The sequence below is a fragment of the Bufo gargarizans genome, chromosome 2, assembly GCF_014858855.1.
Source record: "Bufo gargarizans isolate SCDJY-AF-19 chromosome 2, ASM1485885v1, whole genome shotgun sequence".
NCBI classification, from domain to species: domain Eukaryota; kingdom Metazoa; phylum Chordata; class Amphibia; order Anura; family Bufonidae; genus Bufo; species Bufo gargarizans.
In genome coordinates this window covers 704,731,122-704,747,988 of record NC_058081.1, presented here as the reverse complement: position 1 = coordinate 704,747,988, position 16,867 = coordinate 704,731,122, and the positions used below count along the sequence as shown (strand labels likewise).

Sequence of the window (16,867 nt, the reverse complement as noted above, 5' to 3'; positions counted from 1 at the left end):
GTGTAGACTTGCTTATCTGTTCTATAAACTCCCATAGACGTGAATGGAGTAGGCTCCCAATCCCCACCATTAGAAAGGGATGTTTATTCAAAAGAGGAACCCCACCTTTACGGGTTCTCATAGGGTGGCTTCTAATGTGGTGCCCCTTTACATGAAGGTTATTTCCGCTGTAGCACCCCTTCCTGGGCAGAGGATTGTTGAGGGGCTGTACATGTCACCTCTTACAGGCCGTCTCTGCTCTCTGTACAGGGGGTCTCCGCCGGAGTGCAAGTGGTTCAGCTTTCGTCACAGCCCAAATATCGTGTTTGAAGTTGTGAACAGCGACGTCTCCCAACAGAAAGTGATTAATGGAGAGAAACTATGGCCGCTGTCCAACAGGACACTGGTGGAGTTCCAGATGACTGCGCCAAGCACCGATATCAACGATGGCAAAGTGGGTAATAAACGGTGTACGGTACACAGGCAATGCATTGTCCAGATGGGGCACATGCTCCACCTCTGGTTCCACTACATCCCATGTTAGAGCTGATTCCGACTTCTCACATCCGTGTGCTGTCCAAGTGTAGAACTGAACACGGACCTGTTACAGTCAGGGGCCCCATACAAGTGTGATTTTTGTTTTTTCTACGGATGTCCCGATACCATTTTTTTTTTTAAGGCCAAGTAAGAGTACTGATACTTTTATTTAAGTACTCACCGATACCAATTACCGATGCCCATTATAACAGTTTTATGTAGTTTGGAGGCAAACTGGTTGGAAAACACTGGCATATAAGGAGGGGAATGGGCATATGCCAGTGTTTCCCAACCAGCGTGCCTCCAGCTGTTGCAAAACTACAACTGGGTAGTGTTTCCTGCATTAAAAAAATCTGTAATTTGGCGGCTTCTTGTCTTTCATTTTTTAATTTCATTGGTTCCTTCCTAGATAACATTTGCTTACTATAAGAAGGGGTCGGATGCAGCTGTGGACAAAGCCGGAATCTACCTGACTGCGATCGGTACGTCTATATCTCTTTAATAAAAGCCCCGATCATTACGCATTAGAGGAGAACTCTGGAGAAGACCAGAAAATTCAACCCCTCTCCAGTTTTTGAGTTTGAAGTTTCCTAAAAGTGTGCTCCTATAGTTGCCCAGCGCCATGTTTATGACATATCTGGGGGTCTATGCAGCCTGTAATGGCACAGTTAGTCCCGATAGGCGGGGAACTGGGTGCAGAATAGTGAGGAGATCCCCTGCATTGATATCTCCAGCAGCTGAGAGTCATGTGTTCGGTCATAGGACACCTGCGGCTGGGAACATTCTGGTTTTGGTGGTATCCAGTGAACTATAAATCACTGTCGCACAGGACCCCAGAGCATCCCAGTGAAAGGAGGTGATTCTCTTATGTCACCAGAATGTACAAAACGCCCATACCGGCAAGGCATACTGCATATATATATACAGACGTGGACAAAATTGTTGGTACCCTTTGGTCAATGAAAGAAAAAGTCACAATGGTCACAGAAATAACTTTAATCTGACAAAAGTAATAATAAATTAAAATTCTATAAATGTTAACCAATGAAAGTCAGACATTGTTTTTCAACCATGCTTCAACAGAATTATGTAAAAAAATAAACTCATGAAACAGGCATGGACAAAAATGATGGTACCCCTAGAAAACACAGAACATAATGTGACCAAAGGGACATGTTAATTCAAGGTGTGTCCACTAATTAGCATCACAGGTGTCTACAACCTTGTAATCAGCCATTGGGCCTATATATATGGCTCCAGGTAATCACTGTGTTTGGTGATATGGTGTGTACCACACTTGACATGGACCAGAGGAAGCAAAGGAAAGAGCTGTCTCAAGAGATCAGAAAGAAAATTATAGACAAGCATGTTAAAGGTAAAGGCTATAAGACCATCTCCAAGCAACTAGATGTTCCTGTGAGTACAGTTGCACATATTATTCATAAGTTTAAGATCCATGGGACTGTAGCCAACCTCCCTGGACGTGGCCGCAGGAGGAAAATTGATGACAAATCTAAGAGACGGATAATCCGAATGGTAACAAAAGAGCCTAGAAAGACTTCTAAAGAGATTCAAGGTGAACTTCATGCTCAAGGAACATCAGTGTCAGATCGCACCATCCGTCGTTGTTTGAGCCAAAGTGGACTACATGGGAGACGACCAAGGAGGACACCATTGTTGAAAACGAATCATAAAAAAGCAAGACTGGAATATGCCAAACTACATGTTGACAAGCCACAAAGCTTCTGGGAGAATGTCCTGTGGACAGATGAGACAAAAATCGAAGTTTTTGCCAAGGCACATCAGCTGTATGTTCACAGACGAAAAAATGAAGCATATCAAGAAAAGAACACTGTCCCTACTGTGAAACATGGAGGAGGCTCTGTTATGTTCTGGGGCTGCTTTGCTGCGTCTGGCACAGGGTGTCTTGAATCTGTGCAGGGTACAATGAAATCTCAAGACTATCAAGGAATTCTAGAGAGAAATGTACTAGCCAGTGTCAGAAAGCTTGGTCTCAGTCGCAGGTCATGGGTCTTGCAACAGGACAATGACCCAAAACACACCGCTAAAAACACCCAAGAATGGCTAAGAGGAAAAAATTGGACTATTCTAAAGTGGCCTTCTACAGACGTGGACAAAATTGTTGGTACCCTTTGGTCAATGAAAGAAAAAGTCACAATGGTCACAGAAATAACTTTAATCTGACAAAAGTAATAATAAATTAAAATTCTATAAATGTTAACCAATGAAAGTCAGACATTGTTTTTCAACCATGCTTCAACAGAATTATGTAAAAAAATAAACTCATGAAACAGGCATGGACAAAAATGATGGTACCCCTAACTTAATATTTTGTTGCGCAACCTTTTGAGGCAATCACTGCAATCAAACGCTTCCTGTAACTGTCAATGAGACATCTGCACCTCTCAGCAGGTATTTTGGCCCACTCCTCATGAGCAAACTGCTCCAGTTGTGTCCGGTTTGAAGGGTGCCTTTTCCAGACTGCATGTTTCAGCTCCTTCCAAAGATGCTCAATAGGATTGAGGTCAGGGCTCATAGAAGGCCACTTTAAGAATAGTCCAATTTTTTCCTCTTAGCCATTCTTGGGTGTTTTTAGCGGTGTGTTTTGGGTCATTGTCCTGTTGCAAGACCCATGACCTGCGACTGAGACCAAGCTTTCTGACACTGGCTAGTACATTTCTCTCTAGAATTCCTTGATAGTCTTGAGATTTCATTGTACCCTGCACAGATTCAAGACACCCTGTGCCAGACGCAGCAAAGCAGCCCCAGAACATAACAGAGCCTCCTCCATGTTTCACAGTAGGGACAGTGTTCTTTTCTTGATATGCTTCATTTTTTCGTCTGTGAACATACAGCTGATGTGCCTTGGCAAAAACTTCGATTTTTGTCTCATCTGTCCACAGGACATTCTCCCAGAAGCTTTGTGGCTTGTCAACATGTAGTTTGGCATATTCCAGTCTTGCTTTTTTATGATTCGTTTTCAACAATGGTGTCCTCCTTGGTCGTCTCCCATGTAGTCCACTTTGGCTCAAACAACGACGGATGGTGCGATCTGACACTGATGTTCCTTGAGCATGAAGTTCACCTTGAATCTCTTTAGAAGTCTTTCTAGGCTCTTTTGTTACCATTCGGATTATCCGTCTCTTAGATTTGTCATCAATTTTCCTCCTGCGGCCACGTCCAGGGAGGTTGGCTACAGTCCCATGGATCTTAAACTTATGAATAATATGTGCAACTGTACTCACAGGAACATCTAGTTGCTTGGAGATGGTCTTATAGCCTTTACCTTTAACATGCTTGTCTATAATTTTCTTTCTGATCTCTTGAGACAGCTCTTTCATTTGCTTCCTCTGGTCCATGTCGAGTGTGGTACACACCATATCACCAAACAACACAGTGATTACCTGGAGCCATATATATAGGCCCAATGGCTGATTACAAGGTTGTAGACACCTGTGATGCTAATTAGTGGACACACCTTGAATTAACATGTCCCTTTGGTCACATTATGTTCTGTGTTTTCTAGGGGTACCATCATTTTTGTCCATGCCTGTTTCATGAGTTTATTTTTTTACATAATTCTGTTGAAGCATGGTTGAAAAACAATGTCTGACTTTCATTGGTTAACATTTATAGAATTTTAATTTATTATTACTTTTGTCAGATTAAAGTTATTTCTGTGACCATTGTGACTTTTTCTTTCATTGACCAAAGGGTACCAACAATTTTGTCCACGTCTGTATATATATATATATATATATATGTATATATATATATATATATATATATATATATATATATATATATATATATATATATATATATATATATCCCTGTAATCTACCCACCTGATGCAAGGTCTGCGAATGTCAGTGCTTACGTATCTATAACACCAGTGTCCGGCATCCACCCCCGGCCGCCATGTTGACCCCATTTTTATTGGGGTGAGCAGCAGCGTGGAGAAGGAATCGGACACCAGATATGTGTCCTCTTTAATCCTCCTAAGACAGACGAGACATGTGCGTGTTGCATCAGGACACGGACATTTTTCTTTCTGGACGACATTCGGGATGAGTTCAGGTTGCACATGCTGCAGATTACACAGCCCCCTCCATTGTCAGGGGGTACATCCCAACCACGTCAGGCCAGGACTTGCGGCTATAATATGGGCTGACAAACGCAGCTCGTGTGTAACAGGTCAAGGGGGTAGGCACCCTACGGGAAGACCCAAAATAAAATGTGACCACAATTTTTAGGAATGTGTACTCTGGCGGTGTTGTATAATCTGGATCCTTGTGGCCGCCTTTTTTTTTTTTTTTTTTTTTTTTTTTCCTCCTCCTTATAATCTCTCTCCCGTTTATTTGTCAGAAATGTCCCTGGATGTCGACGCGGATCGGGATGGTAACGTAGAACGAAACAACCCACATAAGGTAAACGTGGGCCGCGTGATATGTTCTCTTATGGGAAGGTCATTTTGTGATATTTTGTAATACAAGATGACGTATATACCGTATTTTTCGCTTTATAAGACACACCTAGGTTTTAGAGGAGGACAATAAGATTTTATTTTTATTTTTTCATTAGACCTCAGATCAGGCCAGCAATGTTAATAAGACCCCAGTAAGGCCTCAGACCAGCCCCCCCCCCCCCCCCATGCCATTTATTAGCCCCCATGCAGATCAAATAAAATAGAAAAACACTTGCCTCTCCTGCTCGTGGACGCCGCCGCTCCTCGCCTCCAGCGTTGGGTCACAGAGCGCCCTCACACTGTGCGCAGCCGAGGACCAGGAAGCGGTGAGTACAGAGCTTCCCGGTCCTCCGGTACTAATGAGTGCTTCCATAATGGAAGCGCTCATTAGTATTTGCTTTATAAGACGCAGGGCTATTCCCACCCTACTTTTGGGGGAACAAAAGTGCGTCTTATAAAGTGAAAAATACTGTATACTTTATTATTTTTATTTATTTCAGAAAGTCACCAGGAGAGGGTGCGCCCTCTGAGGAGCCCATCAGGGTGCTAGAATATAGCCTGTCGCATAGACTCCTCCCCTCTGAAAGCTCTTAGCCAATCCACTCAGAGCTGAGGGCACAAATGACATCATTCTTTGTAGTCCTGTCATTAAAGTGATTCTACCAAGAAACATATTCTGCATGTTTCAAACCAGCACCTGGATCTTAATACTTTTGTAATTGCATGTAATTAAAAATTTTGTATAGCCAGTGAGTTATTCAATAAAATGTACATGTATAGCGCCACCTGCTGTTTTGTTCCTTTCCTTTATATATAATTTTTTTTTTTTTGTCCACCTCACTGAGATGGTCGCACACTCTGTTTAAATCTTCAACTGTCACCAGCCAGAAGCTGTGTCAGTTACAGGGAAAAATGGGTATCTGCGCCTGCGCTGTAGTGCAAGCAGACAGTGATCGCGCTCACGCAGCAGGGGAGAAGCGATGAGCGCGCTGTGAAGGAACGGCGCAGGCGCAGTGAACAAGAAGATGCCAGGGAGGGAGGGAGCCGTAGCTGGGATCATGCTGTGGCAGGACACGCACGACGCATGCGCGAGAAGAGTGCAGTCCCAGCTACAGGGGAAAATGTCCATCAATATGCAGGGGAGCGGCATAGGGGCGGGCTTATCCGACGGTTGAGTCAAGGAGGCCGCTGCCCCCGTGACTTCAGCACGACTTCAAAAAGGTGCCAAACACAGTTTTATAAGTCTATTTTATGAGACGGCACAACGCAGAAAGAAGATATGAATACATCTTTGGGCACACTATGAGAGATACTTTAAGGTACTATGATTAGTGTAAATTATCTCTTCCAGGTGACCGGTTCCCTTTAAGGCACTGGTGACCTCAATATCTGGCACTTTAGGGGTATCTAGCCGGTACAAGTCTTGGAGAAACCATGCCGTACCCTGATGATTCTGTTTTTTGAAGCTCATAAACCTGAGTTCATGCAACTTTAGTGATGTGCTAATAGTGTCACGCGTTTCGAGTCCTGCAGCTCTTATAGCCGATTGGGCTCAGTTTTTGCAGCAGATTTCGCCCCCTGCATTGTAAAGGGTGAGATCCGCAGCAGAAATTGACATGCTGTGGGTTTGAAATCTGCACCGCAGGTCTGTATGTGCTGCACGTTTTTTCATTTTATTTTTTTGCAGTGTAGGGATGATATGTCTTCTTGCCACATGCAAACTTTCAGTACAGCGTGAATGTACCCATCACGTGGGGCAGGGAAGTTTCCGCTCTTTCCACAATCCTAATATCCCTACAGTCAACTGCTCTCAAGCCTGAAATGGTCAGTAACAACAGGGTTAAAAGATGGTTTTACAGCATAAAAAAAAAAAAATGGAAAATCGGACATCGTATAGGACATGACAATCTCTTTCTAACACAGCTAGAACCAGCCCTGTACCTTGCATGGATCCAAAGATCTCGCCATTCATTGCTCCAATTGCTCTGCTAGATTTATTCCAAGCTGACAGCTCAGGGGACGTGTCCTTTCTGCTGTAACTGGTGGCAGTTAACGTATGGAACAGAGTATGCACATCCATCTCCGTGAGCTGGACAAAGAATTTCCACCTCATCACCACGACGGCTACAAGGAGATTGACCCCTGACCTCTGTAGGGGCAGGAACAGAGAGAGGGTTTAAATCCCCCCCTCCCACCACCAGCACCAGTGTTTCCTGTCCCTACAGAGGACAGGGGCAGAGAGAGTCTCCCTGCGGGGAGATGAAGAGAATGTAACATCCTGACACCTACCGGGTGTTCCCCCTGCCCTCCTGCGGTCCTCGTACTAACGCTGGGCAGGGGTGAAGGAGGGAGGACTCGCTCCATTACGATATGTGAGCCTGCTCCCGGGTCGCGTCTCCCGCCGGGCCTGTTTGGCTATCGCCGGGTGCGCGCCTAAGCGCTTCAGGAAAGCGGCAGACGTCACTTCCGGTGGACGAGGGAAGTGACGTCATTCAGAGGCGTCTCACATTCAAATTTTCGGCGCCAGCGGTGCAGTGTACCGGCGTACATCGGAGCAGCGTGCAGTCATGTCGACCGAACCCCGCTCCCCTGGAGACCCTTCTGTGCCGCCTGCAGTAAGTTCCCCTGTGGGGAAGCGCTTTGTTCCACCCTGTTACTTGTTCCTAGACACTGTACCAGGTTGCCTGTTCCTCCTCCTCCACTTCTCTGGCTTGGGGCTTCTGTCTGTTAGTTCCATGCATACCTAGATGGCTAATGGGGGTTATTCTTCCCAGGTCGCTAAGGAGGCCCAGAAAAAAATCAGAAAACAGTCAGTGTGTGTCCTGCCTTAAACGGCTTCCGGACGACTATCGCAAAAAGCTTTGCAAAGACTGCATCTCTAGCGTTATCGCTGAAGAACAACCTTCCTTCTTTAACGAATTAAGGTCCATGATCCATGAGGAAGTAAGAACCTCCTTATCCCAGATGCCTTCACCCAGGGATGCACCTCCACCAAAAAGACGTAGGGGTCCATCTCCTTCCTTATCAGACCCGGAGATGATAGAGGAAGACGCCTCATCATCTAGAGCCTGGGAGGACGAGGGGGCCTCCTCTGATATTGATACTTCGGAATCAGATAGAAGATTCTGCTTTTCATTGGATGAGATGCCAGATCTTCTAAAGGCGGTCCGGGCCACTATGGGGGTCGAAGAAACCCCTAGAGCCCGCTCGGTCCAGGATGAGATGTTTGGGAGACTCAGGGTTAAAAAGACCCGGGTGTTCCCAATAAACGAGAACATACGAGATATGGTACTTGACGAGTGGTCCAACCCGGAAAAGAGGTTGGGGGTGTCCAGGTCCTTTAAGAACCGGCTATTGTTTGACTCAAGCGAAGCAAAAATTTTCAGTGAAACACCAAAGGTCGACATTCAAGTCGCAAAGGTCAATAAGAAGACTGCCTTGCCGTTCGAAGACACTTCTCAGCTGCGCGATCCCATGGATAGGAAGGCAGATAGCCTCCTAAAAAAATCGTGGGAAGCGGCGATGTTCACTTTAAAAACAAACATCGCAGCTACCTCAGTGGCAAGATCCATGGGGCTGTGGCTAGAGGAACTGGAATCTCACATCAGAGATAATACTTCCAGGGATGAGATCCTAAGGTCCCTCCCCCTATTGAAATCCGCCACAGCATTTATGGCAGACACCTCAGCCGAGTCTGTCAGATTTGCGGCAAAGGATGCAGGGCTCTCTAATGCGGCCCGCCGGGCCTTGTGGATGAAGAGCTGGTCAGGCGACAACACATCAAAGATGAAACTATGCTCCATCCCGTTCTCGGGGGAATATGTCTTTGGGCCCGTCCTAGACCGTATCCTGGAGAAAGCGGCGGACAAAAAAAAGGGGTTCCCAGAGGAGAGACCCTATAAAAGGAGATATCCTTTTCGGGCCCCCACCAGCCAGAATAGACCCTTTAAGGATAAAGGGAAGTCAGGACGCTGGAGTTACCCAAAAGGGGGCAGGGGTAGGAGCAACCCCTCCTCCTCCCAGAATAAGCCCTCGGACAAGCAGTGACGCCAGAGTTGGGGGGAGATTGAAGAATTTTCTGACTCCTTGGGAGTCCATTACCCAGAACCCTTGGGTTCGGGACATAATAAAATCCGGGTACCACATCGAACTTTCTTCATCTCCCCCAAACCGCTTTATTGTCACCAACCCAAGTTCCCCCAAAGTGCGCAAAAAGATTCTGCAAGGGGTCCAAGGTCTTCTGGCGACGAACGTGATAGTACAAGTCCCGTCAACACAGCAAAAGCAAGGGTTCTATTCGAACCTGTTTTTGGTAGAGAAAAAAGAGGGCTCATTCCGCACAATTATAAACTTGAAAGCCCTGAACAAGTTTGTCATTTATCGGAAGTTCAGGATGGAATCCCTGAAGTCCCTGATTCCGTTAATAGGGAGGAACGCCCTGATGTGCTCAGTAGACCTTCAGGACGCCTACTATCACGTCCCAATTCATCCAGAGTCACAAAGGTTCTTGAGGTTCGCCATCCAGGACCTCAAGGGAGTAACTCATCACTTCCAGTTTACGGCCCTCCCCTTTGGGATATCATCTGCACCCAGAGTGTTTACAAAGCTGGTAGTCGAGATGGTGGCCTCCCTGAGACACAAAGGTCTGGTGATTATACCGTACCTGGACGATTTCCTACTAATTGGGAATTCGGAGAACAAACTCAGAACAGACCTACAAACCTTCCTGTCTCTCACTCAAGATCTGGGTTGGTTGGTGAACATGAAAAAATCGAACCTGGTGCCCTCCAGCACTATCCAGTTCTTGGGCGTCATCCTGGATTCCCGAACCCAGCATACCTTCCTTCCACCAGACAAGGTCAAAAACCTTCAATTACAGGCTCGACGTTTCCAGAACAGGAGGTCATGTCCCATAAGGGAAGCTATGAGCCTCCTGGGTCTTCTCTCGTCTTGTATCATGTCCGTCCCATGGAGTCAGGCCCACTTCCGATCCCTCCAAGCATGGATTCTCAGAACTTGGAACAAACAACAGTCCTCCTTGGATCACAAAGTTCTGATTCCCCTAGCGGTGAAGACCTCCCTGAATTGGTGGAGAAGCACAAGCAATCTGTCCTTAGGAGTTGCCTGGGAGAAGATTCCCTACATTCAAGTACTCACGGATGCAAGCGGAAAAGGATGGGGAGCGAAAGTAGGAGATCATTTGTTCCAAGGTTCCTGGAGTCCAACAATCCGCTCTCAGTCCTCCAATTTCAGAGAGCTGGAAGCAGTCTGGAAAGCCCTGAGGGCTGCAGAGACCCTTCTGGTGGGTCAGCACGTAAAGATCCTTTCAGACAACACGACGACGGTGGCTTATCTCTCTCACCAGGGAGGTACGAGATCGGAGAAACTGATGTCTATTGCAAGAAAGATCTTCAACTGGGCAGAATCCCATGTGAGTTCTATCTCCGCAATTCACCTAAAAGGAATACTGAACGTAGAAGCAGACTATCTCAGTCGCCAGTCAATAGATCATACCGAGTGGTCCCTGAATCAAGAAGTATTTCAGGTTTTGGCAGAAAGATGGGGCACCCCACAAGTGGATCTGTTCGCCTCCAAAAAGAACGCGAAGGTACCAACGTTCTGTTCGCTAAACCCACGGGACAATCCCTGGGCGCTGGATGCGCTGACGATTCATTGGGACTGGGATCTCAGTTATGCATTCCCACCTTTGCCTCTACTTCCCAGGATAATCCAGAAACTCTACCTAGAAGATACGACACTAATTCTAATAGCCCCCTATTGGCCGAAAAGGAGCTGGTTCTCTTCTTTAAAAAATCTATCAGTAGAGGATCCATGGCCTCTTCCCTCCAGGAGGGACCTGCTTCACCAGGGGCCAATCCTACACCCAGATCCGAGCTTCCTCAGGTTATCAGCATGGATCCTGAGGTCCAGTGGTTGAGGTCCCAGGGGCTCTCAGACAGAGTGATAGCCACCCTAAAAGCGAGTAGAAAGAAGGTTACCTTCTCAATTTACTTAAAGATCTGGAAGAGATTCTGTACCTGGATGGGCAACCCTGCCCCAAATTTAGAGCCGCCAAATTTTTTGAAAATCTTGGACTTCCTCCAGCAGGGGCTTGAATTAGGTCTTAGACCCTCTACCCTGAGGGTACAGGTCTCGGCACTTGCCTGCTTCTTTGATCAAGACCTAGCCAGTCATCGCTGGATTAAAAGATTCATGAGAGCTGCCTCCCGACTACGTCCCTCTCTAAAATCTAGGATCCCCAACTGGGACCTCAATACGGTACTCACTGGCTTGACTCTTGCTCCGTTTGAGCCCCTATCTAGTTGTTCCACCAAACATCTATCGCTTAAGACTGCATTCTTGGTGGCCATCACGTCCGCAAGAAGGCTAGGCGAGATCCAAGCACTATCGATACAGGAACCCTATCTCCGTATCACCGATGACAGAATCATTCTTAAGTTAGATCCGGGTTTTTTGCCAAAAGTGGTATCAGATTTCCACCGTAACCAGGAGATAGTCTTACCCTCCTTTTGCAGTAATCCCTCTAATACTAGGGAATCTAGCTTCCACTCTCTAGATGTAAGACGTTCGGTCTTACGGTATCTCGAGGTATCAAAAGGTTTCCGCAAATCCAGCAACCTGTTTGTCTTATTCTCAGGTAAGAATAAGGGTCAAAAAGCCTCCAGGTCCTCCTTAGCACGGTGGATAAAGGACTCTATTTCCATCTCCTATGAGTCCCAAGGTCTGTCGTGCCCCCCAAATTTGAGAGCTCACTCTACCCGGGCTATGTCCTCCTCCCAGGCCGAGCGGGCCGGAGCTTCTCTTGAGGAGATCTGTAAAGCTGCTACTTGGTCTAACATCCACACCTTTACTAAACACTATAGGTTAGACCTATCTACTTCAGACTTGTCTTTTGGACGTAAGGTCCTTCAGGCGGTCGTCCCCCCCTAAGCTATAATTTTTTATATCTCCTTGTAGCCGTCGTGGTGATGAGGTGGAAAGCCGGAATTAGACTTACCGGTAATTCAGTTTCCACGAGATCACCACGACGGCACATATATTCCCTACCCTTCCTTAGTCTTACCTGGGAGGTTATGAAGTAATACCCTCTCGGTTCATTAATTTTCTGTTCTCACCACTTATTTCTGTCTCTGTAATTTTGGACACACTGGTGCTGGTGGTGGGAGGGGGGGATTTAAACCCTCTCTCTGTTCCTGCCCCTACAGAGGTCAGGGGTCAATCTCCTTGTAGCCGTCGTGGTGATCTCGTGGAAACTGAATTACCGGTAAGTCTAATTCCGGCTTTGGAAAGAGCGAACAGCAGGTGGCGCTATACAGATGCATTTTATTGATTAACCTGACCTGTAACTACAAAAGCATTCAGATCCAGGTGCTGGTTTGAAAAATGCAGATTTATTTTTTTCTTTATAGGACCACCCCTTTAAATGGCTGATGACCTTCCCTTTCCCCATTAGACTGGTGTATCTCCCAGTCCTGCTATATAATGTTGTGTGATATCTTGTAGGCTACGTGGACCTGGGGTCTGGAGGGTCAGGGCGCCATCCTGCTGGTGAACTGTGATAAGGACAGTTTGATCTCCCGCACGGTGGATGGAGGAGATAACATTGTGCTGTCCAAGACGGGTGAGTAATCGCTCGCTCGTGGGTCGCTCTGTGTAGCGAGGAGGCGCAGCATTGACCTGGCCCGTGTCTCCTCCCCCAGATCTCCTGGATATGTCCAAGATGCTGCTCCGGATCCGAGGGCCCGAAAAACTTCCGACAGGATACCACCTGCTGCTCTACATCTCTGCCACTGAAGCACCAAACCTGGGAGTGTTCCATCTGCACAGTGAGTTCCTTCCCGCCCCCGAGGAACCCAGGGAGGTTTCCAAAGCTCTTATTTTCTTTCTAAAGCTAAATTCTGAATTTTTTTTCACATTTTATTCATGATTCCACTTTGCTTTACTTTCCTTTTACCGATCCTGACTTACATGATGTAATCTAGCAGATTTTTGGGTGCAGCTCCAGATGTGACTAGACTATAAGACATGCTGTCTTATACTCCAGTAACGCCCAGACCCGCATCCACAATTCTGTTAGGACCTCGCATGATTTGCTTCCACTTGCTTGTTCAGTGTCTGTACTGACTCGACTAAGATGTTAGAAGGCGTCTGTCAGCACTGTGCATATGGATCAAAGAAGCTCTGGATGTAACTGGAGTACAAAACATGTTGTGGCTTTAGAACTGTAAATGCAGCTCTAGATGTGATTGGAATATAAGTCGTGATCTAACAGTAAAACTGTGAATGCAGCTCTCCACCTGACTTGAGAGACATGCTGTAAGAGCAGAATTGTGAATGCAGCTCTGGATGTGATTGGAATACATGACATGATCTAACAGTAGGATTGAATTCTGCTCTGAATGTGACTGGATTATAAAACATGGTGTCTGGCTGAGACTGGAATAAAGACATGATGCAGTAGAATTGTCCATGCTACTCTGAATAGGACTCGAGTACAAGACACGCTTTAAGAGCAGAATTAGGAATGTTGCTCTGGATGGGATTAATATATGCGATATGATGCAGCATATACTCATGCTACAGTAGAATTGTCACTGCTGATGCGTACCTGACTGGAGTATAAGACCTAATGTAATAGTAGAATGGTCAATACTGCTCTAAATACGACTAGAGCATGAGACCTGCTTTAAGAGCAGAATTAGGATTGCTGCTCTGGATGTTATTGGAATTTAAGACCGAATCTACGAGTAGAAATGTGAATGCTTCTCTGTACGTGACTGGAATATTATATGTTTGTAAAAGCCGCATTGTGGATGTGCCTGGACTATAAGACATGATGTAAGAGCAGAGTTGTGAATGCAGCTCTGGATGATATTGGAATATAAAACCATATGTAACTCGGGGTCACTAATTGACAAGTAAAGCATTATATAGAGAGAGAACCTGGCTAATAATGCTCAGAAGCAGTCTCAGTCCCATATATAAGGCAGCGAAGGTCCTGTGGTTGGATATAGTTAGGAGTCCCGCTGGCTTGGTCTCTCAGAGCCCAATTGACAATGACAAATTTCTAAGCCTCCTAAAGTGGCATCTACAGAAATCCCGAGCTCTCAAACCTGATACCCCCTGAGAGGCTGCAGAACATTCATTAATGCCGCACTGGACACCCGATCCTAATACAACAAGAGGCTGCTTGGCGCGGGGCAGGAATGTATATTAGTGCCCTCACACTTGTCACAAAAGCCGAAGTAATGAGCCATTAGCACATTGTGCATTAGAGACATGAGACCCCGATAATCAGGACACGGCGCTACTGCACCTCGTACCTCTGCCTCTTATAGGTAAATGAAGTGCAGTCGTCATATAATGAGCAGTTCTGAGCCTAATTCTCCTCACAGCTGAGGGTCTGTTACAGTTGTATCTACCCTGGACAATACTTGTACTCCAGACATTGTAGCAAACTATGATGATAGGAGATAGTGTTCTGCTGAGGACTGCAACATAGAAATACCCTAAAACTGCACATCGTAGGTGTCCGTAAAATGCCCTGTCCGACCGTTACGGTGTCACGTGACTCCTTTGCTTTCTACTGGCAGATAAAATGTACAGGCACGTCCTGGGAAGAGAGAAGCTCTTCTTCAAGACTCGGTACACGGGGACCAGCGAGCTGGAGTTCTTTGTGGAAGGACTGCGCTTCCCGGATGAAGGATTTAATGGACTGGTGACTATCAAGGCCAGTCTGCTAGAGACGCAGGTGGAGGTAAAATTCTCAGTATGTAAGGGGGGCATCCAGGGTCCTGGCAGAACATTGCATCAGAAACCAGACCCATATGGGCACAGGCAGTGGCACACCAGTGTGTAGGGGGCATCCAGTGTCCTGGCAGAACATCTGCATTCATGACCAAACCCATATGGGCACAGCTAGTGGCACACCGGTGTAGAGGGGGCATCCAGCATCCTGGCAGAACATTTGCATCAGTGACCAGACCCATGTGGGCACAGGCAGTGGCACACCGGCGTGGAGGGGACGTTGCCCTCTTTTCTTGACCACCATGGAGGGAAGATCTCCTGTCTCTTCACTCCCCTCGGTGTACCCTCCATATTTAGATGCCTGATGCTGGCAGTTCGTGTCCAGTAACCGGATCTGATTTTCGGTTTCTCGTCGCTGTACTTGGCTTAAGTTTCGCTCCTGTGTCTGAGTGCTAACAACATAATCAGCGTGGCTGCAGGCGGCTGCCAGGATCTCGGCTTCTTGCAGGAAACCTGAATAAGGACACATTAGGGACAAGGGCAGGAGAGGGGCTCATAGCATATCTTTATCAGGCAGTTACATTTAACCCCTGCTTCTTCTTGCTCTACCTGTGTGTCAGATGCTACAATAGTAATAGTATTGTATTCCTGAACCAGAAGGCTCTGGATGAAACGTGTTGTTGGGGCTCCACCAGATGTATGAGTAATATGGGGTGCAAAAATCATACAAGTAGTGTAAAGTGCAAATATCCATCCTCTGTTCTTCTGCTTTATCCTGCAGGGAATCCCCGAGACCCCCATATTCACAGACGTGGTGACGTTTCGTATCTCGCCGCTGATCATTACACCCAACACGCTGGACCCTATTGTGGTTTACGTCTGCAGGTGACGGGCGACAACGCGTTTCAGTGATAGTCACAGCCTTTATTTTAGGCTCCAGGACTGAGACGTGAATATTGTGTCCGCTTTCTTCCTGCAGCGTGAAGGACAATTACCTGTTCCTGAAGGAGATCAAGAACCTGGTGAGCGAAGCCAATTACAAGATCCAGATCTGCTTTGAAGATGTGAACCGAGGGGATCGCTGGATGCAGGTCTGTGAGATGTTTGGTCAGGAGACCTGTATGACGACATACCCACATACTAGTAATGCATTTCATCACAGGACGAGCTGGAATTTGGATACATTCAGGCTCCACATAAAAGTTTCCCGGTCGTGCTGGATTCTCCCAGAGATGGAGAACTGAAGGATTTTCCCATTCGGGAGCTGCTGGTGAGTTCACTGTGATTGATGTTTAGTGCTTCACCGGAGAGCAGCGGTGACATCACTGAGAATGCAGCCTGTCTATTCACTAGAGAGCAGCGGTGACATCACTGAGAATGCAGCCTGTCTATTCACTAGAGAGCAGCGGTGACATCACTGAGAATGCAGCCTATCCATTCACTAGAAAGCAACGGTGACCTCACTAAAAATGCAGCCTGTCCATTTACTAGAGAGCAGCGGTGACATCACTGAGAATGCAGCCTGTCTATTTACTACAGAGCAACTGTGTCGCCGCTGCTCTCTAGTGAATGGATAGGCTGCACTTTCGGTGATGTCATCACTGAGTGCAGCCTGTCCATTCACTAGAGAGCAGCGGTGACATCACTAAAAATGCAGCCTGTCCATTCATTAGAGAGCAGCGGTGACATCACTGAGTGCAGCCTGTCCATTCACTAGAGAGCAGCAGTGACATCACTGAGAATGCAGCCTGTCCATTCACTAGAGAGCAACGGTGACCTCACTAAAAATGCAGCCTGTCCATTTACTAGAGAACAGCGGTGACATCACTGAGAATGCAGCCTGTCCATTTACTACAGAGCAACGGTGTTGCTGCTGCTCTCTAGTGAATGGATAGGCTGCACTTTCGGTGATGTCATCACTGAGTGCAGCCTGTCCATTCACTAGAGAGCAGCGGTGACATCACTAAAAATGCAGCCTGTCCATTCACTAGAGATCAGCAATGACCTCACTGAGCATGCAGCATATCCATCAACAATTCTTTGTTCTGTATACATCAGCACCATAAATAAAACGTGCTGCAGATTCAGGGCAAA

At 46.6% G+C, this 16,867-nt stretch overlaps 1 protein-coding gene across 1 annotated transcript in view; it reads left to right on the top strand.

The window, feature by feature from the left end:
• LOC122929066 (protein-arginine deiminase type-2-like) overlaps window positions 1–16,867 on the top strand; it is a 61,455-nt gene that overhangs the window by 16,356 nt on the left and 28,232 nt on the right. The window contains exons 2-10 of the mRNA XM_044282512.1: window positions 250–433; window positions 926–998; window positions 4,906–4,967; window positions 12,530–12,647; window positions 12,727–12,852; window positions 14,620–14,783; window positions 15,555–15,658; window positions 15,753–15,864; window positions 15,936–16,043. Coding sequence (XP_044138447.1) covers window positions 250–433; window positions 926–998; window positions 4,906–4,967; window positions 12,530–12,647; window positions 12,727–12,852; window positions 14,620–14,783; window positions 15,555–15,658; window positions 15,753–15,864; window positions 15,936–16,043 — 1,051 coding nt within the window. The remainder of the gene's footprint in view (window positions 1–249; window positions 434–925; window positions 999–4,905; window positions 4,968–12,529; window positions 12,648–12,726; window positions 12,853–14,619; window positions 14,784–15,554; window positions 15,659–15,752; window positions 15,865–15,935; window positions 16,044–16,867) is intronic.